The 22,702-nt window shown below is 47.7% G+C and overlaps 2 protein-coding genes across 5 annotated transcripts; one reads left to right on the plus strand and one right to left on the minus strand.

Moving 5' to 3' along the window:
- The first annotated feature begins 3,606 nt into the window (after positions 1 to 3,606).
- On the plus strand, positions 3,607 to 7,007 carry Nudt17 (nudix hydrolase 17). Of its 2 annotated transcripts, none has more exons than XM_008827585.3 (8): positions 3,607 to 3,840; positions 4,006 to 4,189; positions 4,367 to 4,392; positions 4,518 to 4,610; positions 4,860 to 4,958; positions 5,589 to 5,725; positions 6,087 to 6,245; positions 6,382 to 7,007. In XM_008827585.3, exons 1-7 carry the CDS (start codon positions 3,649 to 3,651, stop codon positions 6,241 to 6,243), a joined length of 888 nt encoding a protein of 295 aa, XP_008825807.1. In that variant the 5' UTR covers positions 3,607 to 3,648; the 3' UTR covers positions 6,244 to 6,245; positions 6,382 to 7,007. The 2 variants fall into 2 exon arrangements, with proteins under 2 accessions (XP_008825807.1, XP_029416735.1); XM_029560875.1 differs by having other exon boundaries at positions 3,607 to 3,822.
- On the minus strand, positions 6,717 to 16,952 carry Pias3 (protein inhibitor of activated STAT 3). 3 transcript variants are annotated; one of them, XM_008827587.3, is made up of 14 exons: positions 16,794 to 16,952; positions 13,517 to 13,934; positions 13,289 to 13,373; positions 13,043 to 13,093; positions 12,547 to 12,637; positions 11,302 to 11,436; positions 11,005 to 11,110; positions 10,390 to 10,463; positions 10,087 to 10,247; positions 9,120 to 9,253; positions 8,873 to 9,041; positions 8,555 to 8,688; positions 8,367 to 8,404; positions 6,717 to 7,877 (listed from the first exon to the last, which is right to left on the minus strand). In XM_008827587.3, exons 2-14 carry the CDS (start codon positions 13,929 to 13,931, stop codon positions 7,608 to 7,610), a joined length of 1,863 nt encoding a protein of 620 aa, XP_008825809.1. In that variant the 5' UTR covers positions 13,932 to 13,934; positions 16,794 to 16,952; the 3' UTR covers positions 6,717 to 7,607. The 3 variants fall into 3 exon arrangements, with proteins under 3 accessions (XP_008825809.1, XP_008825808.1, XP_029416734.1); XM_008827586.2 differs by lacking the exon at positions 16,794 to 16,952 and adding an exon at positions 16,105 to 16,257; XM_029560874.1 differs by lacking the exon at positions 16,794 to 16,952 and adding an exon at positions 16,105 to 16,143 and having other exon boundaries at positions 13,517 to 14,009.
- Positions 16,953 to 22,702: the final 5,750 nt, after the last annotated feature.

Consider the following 22,702-nt stretch of genomic DNA (forward strand, 5'->3'; position numbering starts at 1 on the left):
TCGAGTTGGCCAGGGTGGCCAAAGGGACTCCCAGATAGTAACCCAGCATAGAACTGGGAAAATGAACAGCAGACCCCTATCTTATCTAAAGGAATATTGACAACCAATCGCTGCTAGATGAGGAACAGCTGACCTTCCTAAAACAAAGACCTCTAGATAGGCTGACTAGATTCACCAGATGGACAAGTAGTGGGGAATGGCTGGGGTGCCAACAACACAGCAGGCAGTAGCAGGGATAACAGAGTGTAAGGGCTCTAGTCAGGGGAGGGAGGCTATGTGAGGGTGCCATCTGGGAAGTGGGTGTATAGTTGAATAAGAAGGTTTGGGATGTTCTGTGTGATATACACACACAAAAATCAACAAATTTTTAAAAAATGAATTATATTTGAGGAGGAAGCATAAAAATTTACTTCATGTTAATTAGTAGAGGTGACAAACATTACCATTGAAATCTACCCAATGACTTTATAGACATACACAGGTGCCAAGGATCCGAGTGCAACTGATTATGACTAGTAATAATCAGATACATACAGATGTTATTAGCAAAAACAATGAGCCTTTCTGTAAGATACAGTATATTTTAAAATGAAATGGAGATCTTTTTTAATGGTTAAAATCTCATTCAATTTTATGACTTAGGGGGCTTATACTGAGTTCAATATAGTATAACTGTATTAATTCAACAGCGAACCTAAAAATTTTATAGCTACTTTTGAACAAGATGTATCTTTGCTCTGGAAACTGTTATTCAGTATGTTGAAGCTGTAATGAAATGCTTCTAAAAAAAATTGTTTTAAAAACCATTTAATAAAAAAAAATGGCAACCCTAAATTTTGTTAGTATCTTGGATATAGTTTATCTCAGTAGCTTCAATTCATTTAATGCAGTTACATATCACTTAAAACCCTCTACTGATGTTTGTGGTAATTCTTCATAACACACTTGAGTGTCAGTTACTTGCCATCTTCTACATTAAACACAATGTATCAAAGTAAATGAGACCCTCATCAGAAGGTGAAGATGCTTTGCTGCCAAGCCTGACAACCTGAATTCTGTTCCTGGACCCACATGGTGGAAGGAGACTCATCTGACCTATACACATATACACACATACACACCATGGCCAAGTACATACTCATAAATACAATTAAAATTTTTTGTTGTTTTTTTGAGACAGGGTCTCCCTGTAGCCCCAGCTGTCCTGGAACTCACTATGTAGACCAGGCTGGCCTTGAACTCACAGAGGTCTGCCTGCCTCTGCCTCCCGAGTGCTGGGATTAAAGGCATGTGCTACCATGTCCAACTAATTAACAATTTTTAGTTATTTTTTTATTATTTTTTATGTGTAAGAGTGTATTGCCTCCATGTAAATGCACCTGTATTTGAGCGGTGCCTGTGGAAGTCAGAAGAGGACATCAGATTCCTCTAGAACTGGAGTTACAGATGGTTGTTAACTGCCATGCGAGTGCTGAGAACTGAACCTCCATCCTCTGCAGGAGCAGCCAGTGCTCTTAACTGCTGAGCCATGTCTCCAGCCCCCCAATTAAAATTGTTTAAGATAAGTAGACTATGCGTGAGATGACAATCAAGGGTTTTCCTCAGGTGTCATGATGCACACCTTTAATCCCAGTACACAGAATGCAGAAGCAGGCAGATCTCTGTCAGTTCAAGGCCAGCCTGGTCTACATAGTTCCAGGCTAGCTGGGGCTACAGGGATACAAAAGATAAAAAGAGAAAAAAAGACAAAAACAAAAACATGAGTGTTTTCAAAATGAAAGCAGAAAAGGGTCTCAGAGGGGAACAACGTGGTCCCTGGAGCCACTACAAATAGCAAACGGCTGGGGCTGGAGAGATGGCTCAGCAGTTAAGAGCACTGACTGCTCTTGCAGAGAACCTGGGTTCAGTTCCCAGCACATGGTGACTACCAATTGTCCATAACTCCAGTTCACAGGATCCGATGCCCTTTTCTGACCTCCTCAGGCATTGCACCACACAAGTACACTTGCATGCAGGCAATACACTTATACACATAAAATAAAAATAAATAAAATTATAAAACTAAAAAAAATAGAATATGACTGTAAAATAGAGCAGAATTGAAGCCAGAGAAACAGGATCAAGGAATGGTGTCTCCAGACCATGCTGTGCTAGTCCTCCTAACCTAAGGGCACTGGGAGAAATATATCTAAGACTGTGGTTTAGAACGATTATTCCAGTGGGGCGTGATGGCGTACTCCTTTAATCCCAGCACTTGGGAGGCAGAGGCAGGTGGATCTCTGTGAGTTCAAGGCCAGCCTGGTCTACATAGTGAGTTCCAGGACAGCTGGGGCTACAGGGAGACACTGACTCAAAAAGACCAAAAATAAAAATAAAAAAAGAAAGATTACTCTGGTATGGAGTGCTGAGATGGCTCAGCTGGTAAAGTGCTTGCTGCCAAAGTCTGGTCACCTAGGTTAAATCCCTGGAACCCACAGAAAGAGCAGAAAAGAACTGACATGTGAGCTGTGGCATGTGCACCCACACACTAAAGGGAGATTACTCTGAGCTAGACAATGGTACATGCCTATAATCTCAATGCTCAGAAGGTTGAGGCAGGAGACTCTCAAGTTGGAGGCTAGCCTGAGTGACAGAGGCCCTGTCCAAAAAAGTCACTGGCAGCACTGTAGAGAGGGATTCAGAGATTTGGAGGGACAGGACTATGGAGACATGTAGAATGTAAGGAAGACTTGAATTAGGCAATGGAGGCTGGAGAAGGAAATATTTGAAAAGGTTTAAGGAGGTAAAATTTGTGGCACTTGGTTGCCATTTGAGTGAGATGAAAGGGAGGATAATACCAAAAATGATTATTGGGGCAGGGGTTGTAGCTGGGTAAGGTACCTGACTGGTATGCACGAAGCCCTGGGCTGGATCCCTAGCTAAACAGCTTGGTGATGCAAGCCTGTAATCCTAGCACTTGAGAAGTGAAGGCTTAAGGATCAGAAGTTTAAAATGGGCCTTGGCTACAAAATGAGTTGGAGGCTAGCCTGGACTACGTAAGACACTGCTTAAAAAAAAAAATCTTGGTGTGTTCTCAGAGATGTCTGGAGGTTGTTCAGTGTATGCATAAAAGGACATAGTATTTTTATAAAATAAAATAAACATAATAAAATTTCAAAGGAGTTATTCTGGAAAAAAAAAATCTTGGTGTGGAGTGGTGGTGCACAGGACTTTTAGGCAAAGAGGCTGGTGAATCTCTGTGAGTTTCAAGCCAGCCAGTGCTAGATAGTGAAACCCTGTCTCAAAAAAAAAAAAAAAAAAGTTCTTGGGTGTCTGACGTGAAGATCGTTAATTTGAGGTGGCGCCTGCTGAGGGCTGTAGAAGGCTGTAGTCGGTGAAGTTCAGCCCACAGCTGGTGGGAAACAACACAGAATCCAGAAACCATTCAGCCTGGGGATTTTTGTCCCGAACAGAGAAATCAGGAAGAACTCGAGAGGAAATGATGGGTTTCGTTGTCTTTTATGAACATTACGCTCAGGGATTGTCCCCAAGAGTTTTGTCGAAATTTCCCCAGCGGGTTGGTGCAATCTGGTTCTCTGGGCCGGGCGCGAAGTTCCGCGGCGGCCACCAGGGGGCGACAGGCGAGTCGCGGAGACTCAGCGCTGCGCGATGGCGACCACGCGGGCGCTATTGCGCCTGTCCGGGCGTGCGGAATCCGTGAGCTTCGCGCAGAGCGTGTGTGGCCTGCTGAGCTTGAGGCCGGGTCCCGGGCCGTGGACCGCACACTGCAGCTTGGAGCGAGGACAGCTCGTCCTCTCCGGCAGGCCGTTCCCCGGCGCCTCGGTGAGGCTTCCACTCCAGGTGGGGAGAGGGAGCCAGCGCCAGGCGAGGGTGGGCGGGGGCGGGTGGCGACCGGCTAGGGGCCCAAGCGCTTCCCCGGCCTCCTCTTGCTCCGCATGGACCCCTGATTTCTGAAAGCCTCGCCAGGCTTCTGAAGTCCTAACACGGGCGGCCCCCTCTTGTCAGAGACCTCCTTTCTGCCCATTTGCGGCTCTGGACCAGCAGCCCGGAGCCTCCAGGATCGAGATGCCCAGGAACCGAGGTGTGGAACTGTGTGTGGCCGTCATTCTGCAGTCCAGTGACCAGACTGTCTTGTTGACCCGAAGGACACGCACCCTCAGCATTTCCCCCAACATCTGGGTCCCTCCAGGTGAGCACCCTAGGGACAAGACTGTGGAACACAGTTGCCCTTTCCCTCCACATTGCTATTCGGATACAGCGATGGGGCAAGAACTGTATCCACAGTCACAAACTTCATCTGCCACTGGAGAGAGGGTTCCCTGGTGAAGACAAACGCCATTCACTATTGGTTCCATTCTTGTTGCAGGTGGGCATGTGGAACCTGATGAGGAGGTACCAGCCCTCTGACACAGGAGACCTGGAATGGGACCACCTTGGGTGTGGGCTATCAGGGGCAAAGAAAAAGACCTGGAGGGTGAGGCTTTGGCCACTCTGACCTACCCCCCTTTGACTCTCAGCTACTGGACGGAGGGCTTCGAGAGCTGTGGGAAGAGAGTGGCCTACAACTGCCCCAGAACCAGTTCTCTTCAGTCCCTCTGGGGTTATGGGAGGTGAGGCAGACCTCAAAAGTCCCCAGCAACCACAGAACAATCCCTGTCTGCCTTGGCCACTGGGAAAATGGAGTGTGGGTGGACTGGAGTTCCCAAACCACAACCCTCACTCATGTCCCCCCAATAGTACCTATCACCTATCACCACTTCTTCAGCTTTGGGTCAGCATTTTGTGTTACCCTAAAGGCTGTATTCAGGAACTCTCAATAACAGTTCTCAACTTGTTTTTTTTTTTTTTTCTTTTCTTAGTCTGCCTACCCTCCCAGGCTGAGCTGGGGCTTCCCCAAATACCATCATCTTATTCTCTATGTACTTGTGATCTCCCAGGAGTCACAGCAGCAGCTGCAGGTAGGCTATCTGCGGGGTAGTTAAACTGGGGCATTAGGGTGCTCCTAGAAACCTGGTTCTTTTTTTTTAAATAAACTTTTTATTTATTTTTTGTCTTTTTTTTTTTAAGCAGGGTCTCCCTGTGGCCCCAGATGTCCTGGAACTCACTATGTAGACCAGTCTGGCCTTGAACTCACAGAGATCCGCCTGCCTCTGCCTCCCAAGTGCTGGGATTAAAGGCGTGCGCCACCACGCCCAGCAAAACCTGGTTCTCTTTAAAAAATATTTTAATTATTATTTTTAATGTGTATGAGTGTATTACCTGCATGTATGTAAGTGCACCCATGTCGTGCAGTGCCCTCGGAAGACAAGAGAAGGCATTGGATCCCCTGGAACTGGAGTTATAGACTGTTGTTAGCCTCCCTGTGGGCTCTGAGAAATGGCTCAGAATCTAAGCCAGGTTCTCTGGAAGAGCAGCCAACACTCTTAACCACTGAGCCATCTCTCCAGCCCCAAAACCTGTTCTGACTGTGAATAAGAGGGAAGCTATAGGCTGTCCCTTCTCTGTATGTCTCCTCTCCACCTGCGGCCAGGCTGTGGTCAGGAACAGGCCTATTCCCTTAAGTGAAGGATCAACATGTCTAACTCCAGGCCCGGATCCAAGTAAACCCAAATGAGGTGAGCGCCTTTATGTGGCTGGGACCAGATGTAGCAGAGGCTGTGGCTGCCACAGAGGATGGGACAAAGACACTCAGGCTTCTCCCTGAAGACTTACCACCCTCTGTCCAGTAAGTAGGAACTTCTTCTCTAGCTATCAGCACACACACACACACACACACACACACACACACACACACACACACACACACTGAATTCAGCGTCTTCCCTCTATTGAGGATGGAATTGTGTGTTATGGGAGAGACTTGGGGAGTCAGTAGTGTCCTGATAATTAGGAAACCACATGATCTGAATGACGCCAAGTGTTGAGGGTTCTTGCTCTAAATCTCCTTGAACCTGTTTCTTCTATAAAATGAAGCTAACACTCACCCACCTACCTCCTGCAGTAATTGGGAGAATTAAATGACCTAACACGTGTAAGTTCATTTTAAGCTACAAGGCACAATTCAGACAGGAACTGTCATAATCCAGTGTAATAGAACTGAGGGATGATGGAAGAACCCAACCTCTGGTCCTGCCCACATCCACACTACTGCGGATGACCCCAACCACAGGAGAAGACAAAGAGAGGGTCAGCCCTGGAACCAAGTTTGCCCTCAGGCTCTGGCTACAACATTTGGGCAGATAAAGGTATAGTATGACTTGAAGGTACCACAGCATTGGGTTGGAATGGTCTAGTGTTCTTATGGTTATCAAAAGAAACAAAGAAGGGAAGAATAATTGCTCTTGGAAAAGCTTACTGCAAACTCCCCTGACTCCTCCCCAGGTGAAAGTGAAAGTGATGTTGACATGGACCCTGGACCAGCAAAAGAGAGATGGGGGCTGGCAAGATGGTTTCTCAAGTAAAGGCTCTTGCCATGCAAGCCTAGCAACCTGAGACCTGAGTTTGATACCTGTGAACCCATGTAAAGGTGGAAGGAAACAAAACATCCCATAAAGCTGTCCACTGACTTCCACATGCAATATGGCATGTGGCACTTATGCATTAATAAATAACATTTTTAAAGGAAGGATGGAGCATGGCCCTTCTTCCCCACAAACCAGAAGTCTAGAAAGTGAAATAAAAAATCCCCTCCTTGGTCCACCTCCATGACACTCACAGAACATTCACAACCTTTATTATGGGTGAGAACTTTGCTACAACTTTGGGAATAGAAAGTAAAATTACAACATAGGACCTCAGCCCTGGAGAACCCTGAAAAGATTGGGAAGAAGAGAAGGGTCCTCCCACCACCCAGGAAAGGTGCAGAATGATCCAGACCAGGTCTCTAAAAGCTCAGGTCCTTGGCTGTTTAGCATAAGAAATATTGTGAACTTAAATATATAAATAGAGACCCAGGCAATAAGCAGGTCACTCCCTGCTCACAAGCCCCTGGGGATCACAAGTAAGGCCTTGCTACCTCCTCAGGTCATACTGGGAGGTAGAAGGTGGGGGGGAGACATCTTTGGAGCATTTTGGTTTTTCTTGTTTATATACAAAAAAAAAAAAATCTGCAACCCAAAACAGAGTTCCCTGTCCATCTCTGAAACTGCCTGTCTTGGCTTTGCCACCTAACTGTGTAGCCAGATGGCACAGAATAAACATGAAATGAACAGATGTTTGAGTTTGAGAAGAGAGGGCATCTTGGGGACCAGAAAGGTGCCCCTTCCCCCAAGAGGCTGTAGATCTGGTGAAGACTGAGGATCCTGCTGTTCCCCCAACTCCTGTCCCTTCCCGTTTGCCCTCCACTGCCTAGGTTAACATACCCAGAGGAATGGACCCATCAAAGCATTTCCCAAAACAGACCCAGTGTCCTTAAAAAGAGGTTAAATGTTAACCCTTTGGGTGTTGGCCTTGTTAGGCAGAGATGAGGCCTAAAGCAGGAACCCATAAAAGTCTGGTCTGACCTTTGGCCAAAGACCCCCTGAGGAACCACAATGGCCAGGGTCTGGGAATCCACAGCATATCTGCTCAGTGTTGGGGGCCAGTAAAGTTTTCAGAATCCAAATAACTCAGTCTAAGGAAATGACATCTGACCGACAGCCAGTCAAAGAGGGACCTGAAGGCAGGGGTCCTCCATGCCCCTCCCTCAAGGCACTCCCAGGAGCCACAATGCTGTTGACACGGCCAGGAGGGGGTGCTGGAGTGGAGCTGCTTCGGTGAGAGCTCCCCAACGTGGGGGCCAGTGGGCCCAGGAAGTGGGAGGGGGTCCCACGGTACTGGAAGAAGTGGCCAAGGGTATCCTGTTCATCTAGCGAAGTGATGACAGAAGGACCATAGTGCTAGAGGAATCAAGGACACAGTTTAAGGTTTTTATCCTGACACACCACCTCCCATCAGTCATCTCAAAACTATTTCACAGGGTAACTCAGCCTCTGTGGGTCTCAAGGCATTGAGTAGGCAAGTTGGGGGAACCTCTCTGACTGCTCTACTTCCCCATACCCCTCCCTTGTACCCTGCCTTGAAGAAGACCCTCCAGCTCCAGTTGTCCTTGTGGGTATCTGACATGTGTGGAATGTCCACCAGGACAGGCCTGGCTCTAAGTGTGGGTGTGAGAAGGCAGAGGGAGAAGTACACTGAAGAAGCTAGGCAGGCATGTAAAATATAAGGAGTACCTGTGGGGCTGAGGAGGGAGGGACATTGCTGCCACCTCCCTCCCCTCATAAAAAATCAGATTTAGGCCCCTAGGGAAAATGAACAGAGGAAAGGGGTGCCACTGATGTCTAGAAACTTCCAAGATTTCAGATCTTTGTAGGAGAAGGGCTACTTACCTGACTCTCAGTCTGAAGGAAAGAAAATAAATCTAAACCTGGTAGGAAAGGAAAAATAAAATCAACCCCCTTCTGACTCTTTTCCCCACCAGAAGAAAAACCCCCCACCATCCTGGGGGCTCTGGAAAAGGGATTGGCTGGAGGGGGGTGTGACAGGGCAGGACTCCACCTTAGCATCAGTGTTATACCTTGGATGTCAGCCCCCAGGGGGAAGGCCGGTGGGTACTCAGGTAGTGGGAGACTGGACAGGAAATCACTGCCCAGTGTGCCCATCGCAGGGCTCCGAAGAACCGAAGATGGCTGGTGGCCAGATGTCAGGACTCTGTGAGTGGAGAGGAGGAGTTGGAGCAGCTAGCAAACAGCAAACGCCTTCACCAGCCCTGCTTGCTGCCCCAGTGCCCTCTGTTCCCTCCACCCTTCCCATGCTCCAAGGCTTGCCGAGTGATTAGAAGGAGCTCCTGATTTCCCCTGTCTCTTTGGCAGTAGGTTCACCCATTTTCTTATACCCTTTGCTTCCAGGTAGGGCTGGGATGACAGCTGAGGTAACAGGGCAGTGCTTCTTGGTTGGGGGCAGATCTTCCTCATCTGATGAGCTTTCAATTGTCAAGTCAATAACTTCAACTTTCTTCTTATTCTCTGATGGATTGCCCTCTTGGACTGGGCTATACTGGAGGCCTGTGGTTGGTAAGAAGACTGTTTCAGAAAAAGGGCCACCCAAGATTTAGCTCAACTGGGGGACAGGGGGTCACTCACCATCCAGCCCATACCCTGGCGGGGGGCAAACCTCAGATGCCTCCTTCTTGGGTTTCATTGGACACCAGGATCCATCTTCCATGAACTGGATCTCATCACAATCCGAACAGGAATTAAGAATTTCCATGAATAAGCTAGAGGAGGAGGAAGATAGGAATTCATGAGGTTGGGAGTAGTCAGAGTTCTGAGACTCACTTTCCTGTTCCTACTTTCATCTATAAAAAGGATATTATCAACCCTATTGGAACCAGGCCCAGGATTCAATCCCTAGCATTGGGAAGGAGGGGAAAAAAAAAAAAAAAAAGAAAGAAAGTAAAAGCTTCACAAACTTCAGGTGTCAGGTTAAACCATCTCAAAAAAAAAAAAAATGTGAGAGCCATAATGAAGGCTGGATTAAGACCAGCTAGAACAAAAAAAAAAAAAAAAATGATTTGCTTGGAGTTGGCGGGGATGGACTAGCTAGATCAGCGTACCCAGGGCCTCCAAAGTACCTCATTACCCCAATCTTAGAAATCCTCTTTGTAATATTTAAAATCAAAAAGGACCTAATTGCTATGCTCTGTGGGAGGTCCAGGTAGCTCTAGGCAATATTGGAACAGTTCACTACATTGTTCTGCCATTTAATAATAGGACCTTGAACAAGACTCCGATGTTCTAGGTCTGTTTCCTCATCCTTAATGATGGGGTTATCATAAGGATTCAATGAGAAAATGCATGCAAAGTGCTGGGCACGATGCCTTATGTACACTAAGTCTTTAATGTCGACACATGTGAGTGCACACACACATATATGTGTGTGTATATATAATATATGTATGTGTATATATGTATACACATATACACAGTAGATGGCTAATGAAGACAGAAAGGATGAAAGCTGGGGTTTGTGTAAAGAGAAGTAGGCCATATATTAAAGGGGGGGTCTTAGTGGCTGTCTTAGGAAGAAAGGGAAAAAGAAAAGACTTACCCATCAATAATAAGAGATTCATAAGGAGCCTTCTTGTCACACACAGGACATGTCCATGTTGGCTTCTTTTCGTTCATCTGTAGATAAAGAGCAGCATCGAAGCTCTGCAGGTGGGCACAGGTGAGGGCTCGACATGGGACAGTCAGGCGCATCTTCCCTAGCTGAGGAGAAAAGTTCTCTAATCAGAGTTCCTACTATGATTTCATTCCAGAAAACCTCACTCTAGTATCCCTAGGAACCCTCTTCAGAGTCAAAAGGTTTACTCCCACCCACCTCCCCCTTCCTTTCCCCTCTTGTACTCACCGGGCACATGAGTGACACCCGTAGACTTGTAGTAGCCACCTCACTGTCAGGGTCAGCAGTTAGTTTCTCCTTGACTGGAAAAAGAGTGAGGCCAGAGCCATGGAGTTAGCAAGGCTAGATGTAGCCCAGAAGCAGATGGCCCCAGCAGAGAGGCAGCTGAGGAAAGAGTCTTTAGAGGCCCATGGGATGTACAGAAATGGATCAAGAAGGCTGGGTATGGGGAAGAGATTTCTCCATCCCTGAAGATGCTTAAACATATCAGGGTGACATTTTGGCTGTGTTAAAGACAATCTAGATGGGATTGAAGCATCATATGAGGGTTAGATTAAATGATCCTGAGGACTTTTCAGTACAGAGAACCCATTCTTAGTAAGGCTACAGTTAGGGTCTATGAGATACAAAGGACTTTTGTTTGATTGGGAATGCAAAGCCATCTACCACTGCCTGAGAGTGGTCCAACTCCTCAATCACAAAGACTTAAGAAGGCACTTAGGAGGAAAACTGGGTCCATGAAAGACAAGTTGTCACAAGAGGGGTATGAGTTTCATGATGAAGGCTGGGTGGCCAGGAAGCCCTGAGCCTAAAGTAGAGGTAGAAGAGAAGGGTCCTACTCACTCAGTGCTCGGGAATGGTCTGGATTCCGGATACCCTTTGCTCTGAGTTTCTGTAGAAGGGTTCCTGCAGTCAACTGCCTCACCAGGTACACAGACAAGGAGTAGTTCTACTTGGGGAAGGGGAGGGAGAATTAGCTCTGGTTCTCATACGTCCCACCCCATTCTCTTTGACCCACAAAGACCAGAGGCAGTGGCTTTAGGCAGAGGCCCATAAAGAGCAAGATGATTTCCCAAGACTGGATGACTCCCCTTCAGCCTCAGCAACCCTCCAGGCACACCCTGCTTTAGCTATGCTCACCCGTCCAAATTCAGATGACCAATTGACCACAATTGTGTTGGGAACAGTGGCTGAGAGTCGAGCCAGGGGTGTGATGTTGATGGGACGGCTGGGTCTCTTGGGTTCAGCCCCATTCTTGGTGGGAGGAAGGTAACCCTGAGGAAGGGAGGAATTGGTCAGTGGAGACACAGCTCTTGGAAGGGTTTCTGCTGTGACAATGGAAGTCTTATCTCAGGTTATTCTAGATGAAAGGCCAGCTCACTCACGCATGACCAAGGGAATGGGGACCCACTCAGTGACATAAAACTAAGGCACTATGAAGGGTTGTATGAGGGGTTCACTTCTGGGGAGAAAGGAGAGCTTATTTATTGACCGTAGGAATAGGAACCCACTCACTGAGCCCTGAAGAACAACACAGATACCTCACTTCTTATAACTGTCAGCTCTATGGGGCTGGAGAGATGGTTCAGCAGTTAGGAGCACTAACTGCTCTTGAAGAAGACCCAGGTTCAGTTCCCAGCACCCACATGATGGCTAACAACCATTTGTAACTCCAGTTCCAGGAATCCACACTCTCTTCTGACATCTGTGAGCACTGCACAACATAAATTCCCTTACATACATGCAGGCAATATATTCATACACATAAAAGAAAAATAAAAAAGATTTTTAAAAAATATTTTTAATATTTTATTTTATGTGTATGAGTGTATTGTCTGCATGTATGTGAGTACACCCGTGTCGTGCAATGCCTCGGAGGTCAGAAGAGGGCTTTGGATTCCCCTGGAACTGGAGTTAAGGATGGTTCTCTAAGATTTTGTTTTTTAAGGAAAAAAATAAGTCAGCTCTGATGTCATAACTTCTCAGAAGTCATTCCTGAACCTTTAGGTTAAACTCGTGTCCCTCTTCTGGGCTCTGACAGGAACTATTGATTCCTGTTTTGTTTCGGGGTTGTTTTTTTTTTTTTTTTTTTTTTTTTTTTGGTCTTTTTGAGATAGGGTCTCCCTGCAGCCCCAGCTGACCTTGAACTCACTATGTAGACTAGGCTAGCCTTGAACTCACAGAGATCCACCTGCCTCTGCCTCCCAAGTGCTGGGATTAAAGGCGTGTGCCATCACACCTGGCTTCATCCCCGTTTTAATACTCTCTGGATTATATTTATTCAGTCAATAAACTGGTAGGCACTGTGTTTAAGTTTATATTTAATATTCAATCATTAACTGAAATACAGGGGATGACTGCCAGAAGGGAAGAACGTTCACCTACCGGCAGGGGACACAGCTTCCCATTGACCTTGACAAAGAGGTTGGGGGGGAAATAATCCTCTTGGGGACAGCTAGTCTCACAGAGACAGAACCTGGTGAGAAAGGACAGGATGAAGAGTGGGATGCAGTTTTCTGAGGTGAATCCGGCAGAAAAACAAGGAACTCCAGAAAAAATCAGTCATAGTTATGTGTAGCCCTCAGCATTCAGTGAGAACCACAGAGTGGGCAGTGGCAGAGCGAGAAGAAGAGTACCTATCACACCCATACTTTATTTTTTTATTTTTATTGTTTGGTCTTTTTGAGACAGGGTCTCCCTGCAGCCCCCGTCTGGCCTGGAACTCACTATGTAGACCAGGCTGGCCTTGAACTCATAGAGATCCACCTCTGCCTCCCAGTGTTGGGATTAAAGGCATGCACCACCATACTCAGCCCCACACCCCTACTTTACTCCCATCCCTGAGGGGAACCCAGTAGGGCAAAGAAGGAGGACCACTCACCTTAGCTGCACCTGTATGGTATAATCACACTTGGCTCCTGGCAGAACCTCTCTGCAACAGGGAGGAGAAATGTCAGCTCAGAGGGTTAGGATGGACAGAGAGAAAGATGTCCAGGGGACAGAGAAAGAATGAGACAAAGCAAGCAGAGGAGGGTACAGAGGGAAGGAAGGAGAAGAGAGAGGAAAGTGAGAGGGAAGAGTCCAGGGGAAAGTCCTCAGGGACGAGGCAGGAGGATAAGAACTGTACCTGGATGTGAGAATCTGCTGCACCTGTTGGGGAGTGAGGGCAAAGGTAAAGTGTGCTTCTTCAAACCTCTGGCTAGAAGTAGATGCTGAGGACACAAAGACAGAGTTATTCCCAAGCCCATCCATGGGCAGCCACAGAAGTTGCCCTCATACCAGATGGCTGATCCCACAGAACTAAAACCTAAGAAACTGGAGTCCAGGAAGACTGAGGGACCACAGACAGTCATACCAAGGGTAGTGGGCCGGATGAGCTCCCCGTAGACTTCATAGAAGGGCAATGGTTTCATGGTGACATCGGGGTGCACAGGCTGAGGCAGAGGAGGGTGCATGTCTACCTCTCGCTTGGGACCCAGCAAGGTGCCAGGGGTCAAGAGGGCTGAGGGAATGGGAGCTAGAGGGCCAGGGGAGCCTACAGGAGAGGTGCCAGGGGGCAAAGAGAGCAGAGAAAGATCAGTGGGCCCCATGGTCTTCCGAGGAAAGCGCCGGCGGTAAAGTTCTTTGATCTTCATCTGGACACTGGGGGCACAGCTCGACTTGAGAAGGTGCAGGGCCTTGGCCAGGAGCTCGTGCTTCCGACCACTCTTGTTCCGGCCAGCAAAGCCAAGAAGCACCTGGAGCTCAGACACCCGGAAACTCATCACCATGTGCTGGGAAGAACAGAGAAACAATCCCACTTCATACGTGCTTGTCCCGCCAGTGACACAGTGGCCAAAGTATCTGATCTGGTCAAAGAGACATCATAGTTGCTTTAACAACTCTCAGGTCAGCCTCACCAACACCTCCAAGATCTTGAGCAAACTTATCTCCCCATGCCTGGAGTGAGAGCAGGCAGCAGGCCATGCTCAGCCCCCTCTGAACCCACAAGGGCCCCTTACCCCCATCCCTGCCCCAGTCCAGACATTCCCTTAAGGGGATTATATCCTCTCCTGGGCTCAGACTCTAACCTCATGGGAAAATGATAGGACCCAAGAAGAGGGAGGGAGAGAAAGAGGATTCAGGGCAGACAGTCCCAATGGGAAGAAAGAGGCCAGGTGGCAGGAGGATTATATCCCACAGCCCACCCCTCCAATCACCTCCATCCTCTTCTATTTTCCCGAAGCTTCGAAATTGAAGCTTTAATGGCCAAGGTTTTTAGTTCGGAGGTCAACACTCATAACTCCTCAAATCTTTTCTTGTATCATTTTCCCTCAGTCCTGCTTTTAACATTGTATTTTTTAAATTTTTAAAATATTTTTTAATAATCTGTATGTGTATGCGTGTGTTGCCTGCATGTAGGTAAGTGCACCCGCGTCATGCAATGCCCATGGAAGTCAGAAGCGGCTGTTGGATCCCCTGGGACTGCAGTTACAGACAGTTGTTAGCTGCCATGTGGGTGCTTGGATTCGAACCCAGGTCTTCTGCAAGAACAATCAGTGTTCTTAACCAATGAGCCATCTCTCCAGCCCCGCATTTATTTTTATTTTATGTGTATGAGTGTCTGCATGACCTTAAGTGCACCAGGTGTACACTGTCAGAGGAGGCCAGAATTGGGTATCAGATACCCTGAAACTGGAGTTATAGACCATTGTTAGCCACCATGTGGGTGCTGGGAACAAACCTAGGTCCTCTGCAAGAGCAGTCAGTGCCCTTAACCTCTAAGCCATCTCTCCAGTACCCCTTAATGCTATTTACAGGGAAGGAAACCAAATCTTGTGGTAACTGTCCTTATTATCTGTTTATTCCATCTGCCAGGAACTAATATCCTGCTTCTCTCCCTCATACATGAAGAAAAGAAGTGATGCCAACCTTACAAACACACACACCTACAGGGATGGAAACAAAGGCAAAGTTCTCAACAGAGAACCCAGGAGAATGAGGTTGGGGCCTATGGACCCAGAAGTAAGCTCCTAAAGGGGAATGAACCCAGTGGCTAAAACTCAAGCCTGTCTAAGAGAAGGGTGGAACAAAGCCAGGAGACAGGGGGATGAACACAGAGATTTAACGTTCTGCGAGATGTCCACAGATGTGGTTACCTTAAGACTGTGGTGGTGGGATGACAACTCTCTTTAAAGGGCTCTGTTCTGTCAATCTCTAGAAGACCTCCTCATGGGCAGGTCATTAGCTCTCCACAGTTATCCTGGACCCTTTTTCAGGAATGTGATGAAAAACTTGCTCTTCTACCTTTCCTTCATCCTTTTCTCTGGCTTTTTATCTCTCCATCAGCTTTGCCTATACTTCTCTCCTTTTTATCCACAGTTCACACTCCATCTCTCCAACCACAGCGACTCATTAAGACAGTTCCTTCCCCTCAGCCTCCAGGATGCTCCTGCCCCACCCCTCGAGGTATGGGCCCGCACAGCCCCGCCCCCTATGTCTCAGCCGCCTACTGGTACTTCCCAAGGCTTGGATGCCAACGGCAGCCCCAAAGCCTCCACCCTCTACCTGCAAGTCCCCAGGAACCTTCCTGACATTTGCCCCCCTCCCTAACGTCTCCCCTCTACTGTCGCATCTCCTGGCCTGAAGGACTCGCCCCTATGCCTTGAGAGCAGCTTTTCCCATCTACCCTCCATCTACCCCTGGGCCGCGGCCCGCCCCCTGTGCCCCGGCACCCAGCGGCGGCAATTCTCTTCGGCCCCACCCCTGCATCTGCCCCGCGGCCCCGCCCCCAGAGCGCCGCAGCCCCTTCCTCCCCGCAGCGGCTGCCCGCGCATCCTCGGCAGCCCGTCCTGCCACGTCTCCCGCGCCCACCCGAGCCCGCGGCTCCTAGCCGCGGTTGCCTCCCCGACTCGCCGCGCCGCCGAGCACAGTCCAGATGGGGCTGGGGGAGGGGGCCGGTACCTTTAACTCGCCCAGCTCCGCCATCTTGAGACATCGCAAGCGCCCCAGCCGGAGCAAGAGCTCAGGCCCAGGGACCGGCGCACAACTCTCCGCCCCGGCGCCGGCCGCAAATGCCGCCTGCTCCGCCCCGTCCGGCCCCCTACACTCCCCTTCTCCGCCCCGCCCGCCGGGCTCCGGACAAGCCAAGGCCTCCGCCCCTCCTCGAGCCGCCTGGCCGGCCCGGCACGTTTGTGACCAGCTTCCTAGACGGTGGACCCGGAGAGAGTGTGCAGCCCAGAGCCCGCGCGGTCCCGCTGGGTCACCGAGAGGAGGCGGGCCAGAAGGGCCTCGGGGAGGGGGCTGCCACGCCAGAATTGGGAGGGATGATCTTTTAGGGAGCCTAAGATACTTGAAAGATGGAGGGAGAGTATCCGGAACTGCTAGAGCTCAGGGAAATGGGGGAGGGGTGGCGAAGTTGGAGCCAATACCCTCCATCTCCATCTCGACAAGTTGAGCCAGCGAAAACCGAGAGTTCTGCCCCCTCTTGAAACCATGCGCTCCGGTCCTTTTTTGGGAAATTACGGGCTTGTGAACAGTTCCCAGTCCTTCACCTCCTCCCCCTAACACAGCAACTCCCGTGTGGCTCCCAGTCCGGCCGCAGGACTTCAAACTTGACAGCCACAAAGTTTGGTGGGGACAGCACGACTTACCAGCAGAGGTGCGGGAGGGAGGAGGGGGCTCGGGAGGCTCAGGGGTGGGCTGGAGTGCGGGAAGGGTCGCGCCGCTCCCGCTGCCTTGCACGACTGGAGTTCCGTCCGGCAGCTGGACGCTGTAGCTGCGGCTCCGCCCGGGCCAGAACTCCGCCCGGCCTAGCTCTGCTGCTGGGGCCGCCCCCTCCAGGGGAAGCCCGCCAGGACCGCGGAGAGGGGAGAAGGGGTGGAGCCCAGGAGCCAGGCGGGAGAAATTAACTCCTCCTGTGAGTGCATCTGCAGAGAGACGAAGATCTCGGCCCCTCATCATGTCACCAACTCCGTGACTCTTCTTTCGAATGGCTGGGCTGGGCTGGACAGGACTGGGGCGGGGAGGGAGAGTGTGTAATGACAGGGTGCTCTACCAGCAATCTAGAGGTTTGAAGAGATTTGGGGATGAGATCTCTATCTCTCCGGCAGAAAGCCTGGGCTGCGAAATGGAAAATAAACTTAACCCAAACCCTAGTGGCCCTCTAGCCCCCCAACCCCGCCCAGGCTCCCAGTTACAGTGACCAGAGATCGACTACACTTTGGGTGTAGCTCAAAATAAACACAGGGGAGATTTTCTTTTTTCTTACCTTCCCCTCTTTGAAATGCCTACTTCTCCGGAGCCTTGGACCCTCCAGAGGCCCTGTCTCAACCAAGCTCCTCACTCACTTGCAGACCCGAGTAAATTCATTTCTATATCCATGAAGACAGCAAGTTTAGGGCAATGTGCCCATACTAGTTACCGGAAAAATTCGGCATTTTACAATTGTCTGGAGCCTAAGTGATAATGTCATTTGTTCAGTAAATATTTGAAGAGGGGGGAAGTATAACTATTGAAGTTCTGGTCAGGAATTGTTAGGTGCTGTGAACATAAAGCCTTTGAAAACCTCACAGTCCAGCAACAGAGACAAGACATTAAACCTATAATGAGCTTGGGGAAAAAAGCTTTAATGAATACTAGGAATAATCCTCCCATTTAGCTCAAGCTTTCAGTGTAATCCTTTCCATGAGCCCCAACCCAAGCTGCAAGCCTGAAGGTGCTAACAATATTCCTGGGTGCCTGTAAAACCATACTTATCTTCTTTGTGGGTTTTGTTCCTTGGGACAGGGCCACCCTCTCCTGATAGTGCAGGCTTCTTTCCTTGCTTCAAACTGCCTGAGCTGATGGTCCCTTCAAGCTAAACAAGCTAAGAATGCCGTCTGCTCCCTCCTACATCTGAATCTTCATTAGGCTCTGGTGCCATTTTTTTCCTTCAGTGTGGGAAATGGAAACCAGGCTTTTGAATACTTTAGACAAGTTCTCTGCCACTGAGTTACAGCCTCACCCCTCTGAGCTCATCGCTGCTGCTGCTTGTTCTTTTTGGGTCTTAAACTTTTTTTGATTTTTAAAATTTTATTTATATTTATTTTATGTGTATGAGTGTTATGCCTGCAAATACAAGTGTCTCATGTCATGCAGTGCCTGCAGAGGTCAGAGAAAGAGCAGATCCCTTGGAAGTGGAGTTACAGGCAGTTGCTAGTTGCCATGTGGGTGCTGGGATTCAAACCCAGGTCCTCCTCAAGAGCAGCCAGTGCTCTTAACAGCTGAACCATCTCTCCAGCCCTTAAACTTTTTTTCTCAAACTTGAGCTCCAAGACATGTTTGCAACCCCAGGTAAACAGTTATATAAAACAGTATACAAATTAAACATTTACTGATTGATAATAAACCATAAAGAAATTTATAATTCTTTAGCACATATAACTTTTCCATTTATTAAAAATGAAAGTAGATGGGTATGTGGTGCATATTTTTAATCTCAGCACTCAGGAGGCAGAGGCAGGCAGATCTCTGTGAGATCAAGGCCAGCCTGGTTTACATAGTTCCAGGTCAACCACAGCTGCATAGTGAGACCCTGTCTCAAAAAGAAAAAAAAAAAAAAAGAAAGATGTTTGTTTTACATAAAGAATTAAATCTTGGTTGAATATTTGATACTGCTAGACATAGAGTATCTTTAACATTTTTCAGAGTTGATCAACACTCTAACTTTATAATTGTCAATTCTGAGGATATCACTTCACATAAATATGTAGGACAAAATGGCAGAAGTATGTTTAGAGCCCTTTCAGAAATTGTTGGAAATTCTGTCCTAATCCAAAACTGAAACTCATTTAACAGTTTTGTGTGTGTGTATGTTTTGTGTGCAGATGTATGTAGTGGTAAAAGTTTGACATTAAGCTATCTTCCTCAATCGCTTCTCTACCAACTTTTACATAGGTGCTGGAAATCTGAACTCAGGTCCTCATACTTACACAGCAAGCACTTTACCCTCTGAACCATCTCCCTAGCCCCTTATTTAATGACTTTTTATGAAACTCGTCAGCAATAGAAATTTTTAAATTTTATTTTATTGTTTTTATTTTATGTGTATGAGTGTATTGCCTACATGTATGTGAGTGCACCCTTGTCATGCAATGCTGCAGAGGTCAGAAGAGAGCTTCGGATTCCCCTGGAACTGGAGTTAAGGACAGTTCGTAGCCACCATGTGGGTGCTGAGAATTGAACCTGGATCCTCTGCAAGAGCAGTCAGTGCTCTTAACCACTGAGCCATCTCTCTAGCCCCAGCAACAGCAATTTTTTTAAACCAAACTTTCTAACACAATACAATCCAAAGATAAACTAAGTTGATGCTTTCTAAGGCTTGATGGTAGGAAAATAGTTTAAACTCTGTATTTTCCATAATTAAATCATTATGTTTGTATAAGGGCAGAAAATCTTGTATGTGTAGCAAAAATATTAACACTGCAAGTCTTAACACAATAGTCTTGAACCTTTGCTGAGGTGTTTCAGGCAGTGGTTACATAGCATGGTGACATTTACAATGCATAGTGCCTGTTGTATGGTCAGAACCAAGCCTACAGCAGTCACATGATATTGGATTCTGAATTAGTTTTTGGTTATAACACATTCAGAAACCTTTTACTGTTGCTAGAAATGTTGTGGCCTCACATTCAGTTACATGAAACCCATATGGGGTTACAACCCACAGTTCAAGAAGTTGGGCTACCCCAGTGTGGTGGCGCACACCTTTAATCCTAGCATGAAGGCAGAGGGAGGCAGATCTTTGTGAGATCCAGGCCAACCGGGTCTATATAGTGAGTTTCAGGCCAGCTGGGACTGCAAAGAGAATTTGTCGAAAAAAAAAAAGAAAAAGAAAAGAAAGATTCATTTGAAAGCTGGCCATGGTGGCTCATACCTGAAATCCCAGATTTGGGAGGCAGGCAATTTGAAACCAGCCTGGTCTGCATGCTGAGTTCCAGTTCAGCCAGGACTATGTAGCAAGACCCTGTCTCAAAACAAAATTAAAAAAAATTATTGTGCACTTGGAAAGTGGAGGCAGGAGGATAAAGAATTCAAAGCCACCCTTAGCTACATATCCAAATAAATAGGCAGCGAGATGGCCCAGCAGGTAAAGGTGTCTGCTGCCAAGCCTGATGATCTGAGTTCAAACTCTGGGATCCACAAGAGAGAACTAACTCCTGAAAGTTGTCCTCTAACAGCCATACATTCATTGTGGCATGCAAAATGAATAAATATGTGGTAAGAATTATTTACGTGAAAATAATAAAGCAAATAAAAGTTGATTTAAGACTAGGGTTGGAGGGGTAGCTCAGTGGTAGAGCATGGGCTTAGCATGCTTGAGGCCTTGGGTTTGATCCCCAGTATTACACACATAAAATGTGAATGTTTACAGGGTAATAGGCAACTGAGAACCAGACACCTGACTCTCACTCTCCTTGCAAGCTCCATAAAGACAAGAACCTGGGCTGGGCATGCAGCTTGGTGATAGAGTGCCACCTCAGAAGTCTAAGGCTCCCCAGTGCTGTTTAAAAAAAAAAAATCCTGTACTGCTTATACGCTATCCCATTGGCTGCTCACAATAGACTCCTTAAATATGTGTTTTTAATGTTGTCCATCAGGACTACTCAGAGACGTAGCATGAACCGTATCATGGCCCACCAAGCTTCACACACTCTCACCTATATATACTCTTACAAGTCTGAAGCCTGGAGAATGAGGGGAGATGAGGCAACAAGTCCCTAGCAAAGTGTCCTCAGACAGCCCAGGAGGAATAGAGGGAACATCAAGATTACAGCAGCCTTGAGGGGAAAAATCATGAAACCAAGGAAAAAGTCCAGGTTTGGAGTTCGAGTGACAGTTTAAGAGGCTGTACAGGAGAAGATTATTTCCAAAAGGCAGGAGCTAGGGAAGGCTCTACTACCATTCTATCACTCCCACTCCCACAGCTTGCCCTTGTGGGATGAGCTCCCAAGAGCCTCAGAGGCCTGGCTTCTATTACCAAAGCTGTCTCCTGACTCACACATGAACTTAACAGACAGACCTCTCCCCTTTCTGGACCCTCCTCTCTGCATTTATTGGTTTTCCCACCCACACCCCATGTATAATAAGAAATGCAACAGTCCTTGATATTCTTTGGGAATGGAGAGGAAAAAAAAAAAAAGATTCTGTTTCTCTTGATAGACATGATTGAATCCTTTCACTGCCCTCCTTTGCTGACTTCACCCTTTTTGCCTTCTCCATCAATCCATCTCACCCTTAAAGCAGTCCTGTGCCAGCCCTTGGGAATCTCAAAGCTGACTATACTTTTTCTAGATCTGATCTCAGGTGCATTTTCCCTCCAGGCAAACTCTGTTCCAGCCCTGGGAGCTCTTGTGTAAGCCTAGTTTTCCACAGCAGCCTTTTCTCACTGTTTCATAGAACCCAGACTTCACCGCTGCCAAACCCCTGCTGTCTGACCCAGCTTAACCCAGCAGAGGGCAGGCCAAGAGAAAGAATGGGTGGGTGGGGGAACTTTCCACAGTTCCAGATTTTGAGGGAACTCATTCTCACCTAGTACCCAGGCTACAGGAGGGTCAGGAAGAGGCAGAGCCCCAGGAAAGTTGCTGAGAGATGACATCTTGCAGACCCAGAACAGAACCTGGGGGGGAGGGGGGTCCAAACTGGGTGTTCCTTCCTCCTTTCAAAAATCAAACTTCTTCCCACCATAGGCCTAAGAGCCACTTGTGTGTTGAAACTGTTTTAGGGTGTATCTGTGTGGTTGTGGTTGTGTGTGTGTTATTTTTCAAAAAATTAGGGTTTTTTTTTCTTTTTTCGGGGGGAGGTCTTTTTGAGACAGGGTCTCCCTGTAGCTGGTCTGGAACTTGCTATGTAGACCAGGCTGGCCTTGAACTCACAGAGATCCTCTTGCCTCTGCCTCCCAAGTGCTGGGATTAAAAGCATGTGCCACCATGCCCAGTGAAAATTAGGTTTTTTTAATCCCTCTATGCACCTGGGATAAAGAATAGTGATCATATGAGACCACGTATGTCAAATATAGACAAGATTTTAATACATGATAGAATTTTTTTCCTACATTCATTTAATTTATTTATTGTGTGTAAGCGTGTGTGCAGAGCAGGTGTGGAAGTCAGAGAACAACTTTGCAGGAGTCAGTTCTCTCCTTCTACCATGTGGGCTCAGCAGATCAAACCCAGGTCCTCAGGCCTGGCAGCAAGCATGCTTACCCACTAAGCCATTTTGCTGGCCCCAGATAATTCTATTTTATTCTATTTTAGGTTGACCATCTTAAATGAAATCCACAACTCTCAATGGAGGGGCTGGGAAGATGGCTCAGTTTGTAAACTGCTTGTTAGGCAAGCATGAGGAATTGAGTTCCCATCCCCAGCACTGTGGAAGCAGATGTCAGTAATCACACCAGTGGGCTGGCAGAAACAGGAAGATCCCTGGGGCTAACTAACCAGCCAGTCTAGCTAATGCAGTGATCTGCAGGTTCAGTGAGAGGCCGTATCTCAAAAGAAGGTGAAGCTGACCAGATAGTTCA

The sequence above is a fragment of the Nannospalax galili genome, unplaced genomic scaffold (genome assembly GCF_000622305.1).
Source record: "Nannospalax galili isolate Female #2095 unplaced genomic scaffold, S.galili_v1.0 scaffold693, whole genome shotgun sequence".
In the NCBI taxonomy this organism is placed as follows: Eukaryota; Metazoa; Chordata; class Mammalia; order Rodentia; family Spalacidae; genus Nannospalax; species Nannospalax galili.

What these genes read in the sequence shown, in the direction of transcription:
- Nudt17 (XM_008827585.3), top strand. Translation starts at nt 3,649, where the DNA reads ATGGCGACCACGCGGGCGCTATTGCGCCTGTCCGGGCGTGCGGAATCC. An exon ending in CGGTGAGGCTTCCACTCCAG is followed by an intron (nt 3,841 to 4,005) that starts GTGGGGAGAGGG and finishes CCCTCTTGTCAG; the next exon opens with AGACCTCCTTTCTGCCCATT. An exon ending in CAACATCTGGGTCCCTCCAG is followed by an intron (nt 4,190 to 4,366) that starts GTGAGCACCCTA and finishes TTCTTGTTGCAG; the next exon opens with GTGGGCATGTGGAACCTGAT.
- Pias3 (XM_029560874.1), bottom strand. Translation starts at nt 16,128, where the DNA reads ATGGCGGAGCTGGGCGAGTTAAAG. An exon ending in GGTCATCTGAATTTGGACGG is followed by an intron (nt 11,111 to 11,301) that starts GTGAGCATAGCT and finishes TTCCCCAAGTAG; the next exon opens with AACTACTCCTTGTCTGTGTA. An exon ending in AGACCATTCCCGAGCACTGA is followed by an intron (nt 10,464 to 11,004) that starts GTGAGTAGGACC and finishes CTCTTTTTCCAG; the next exon opens with TCAAGGAGAAACTAACTGCT.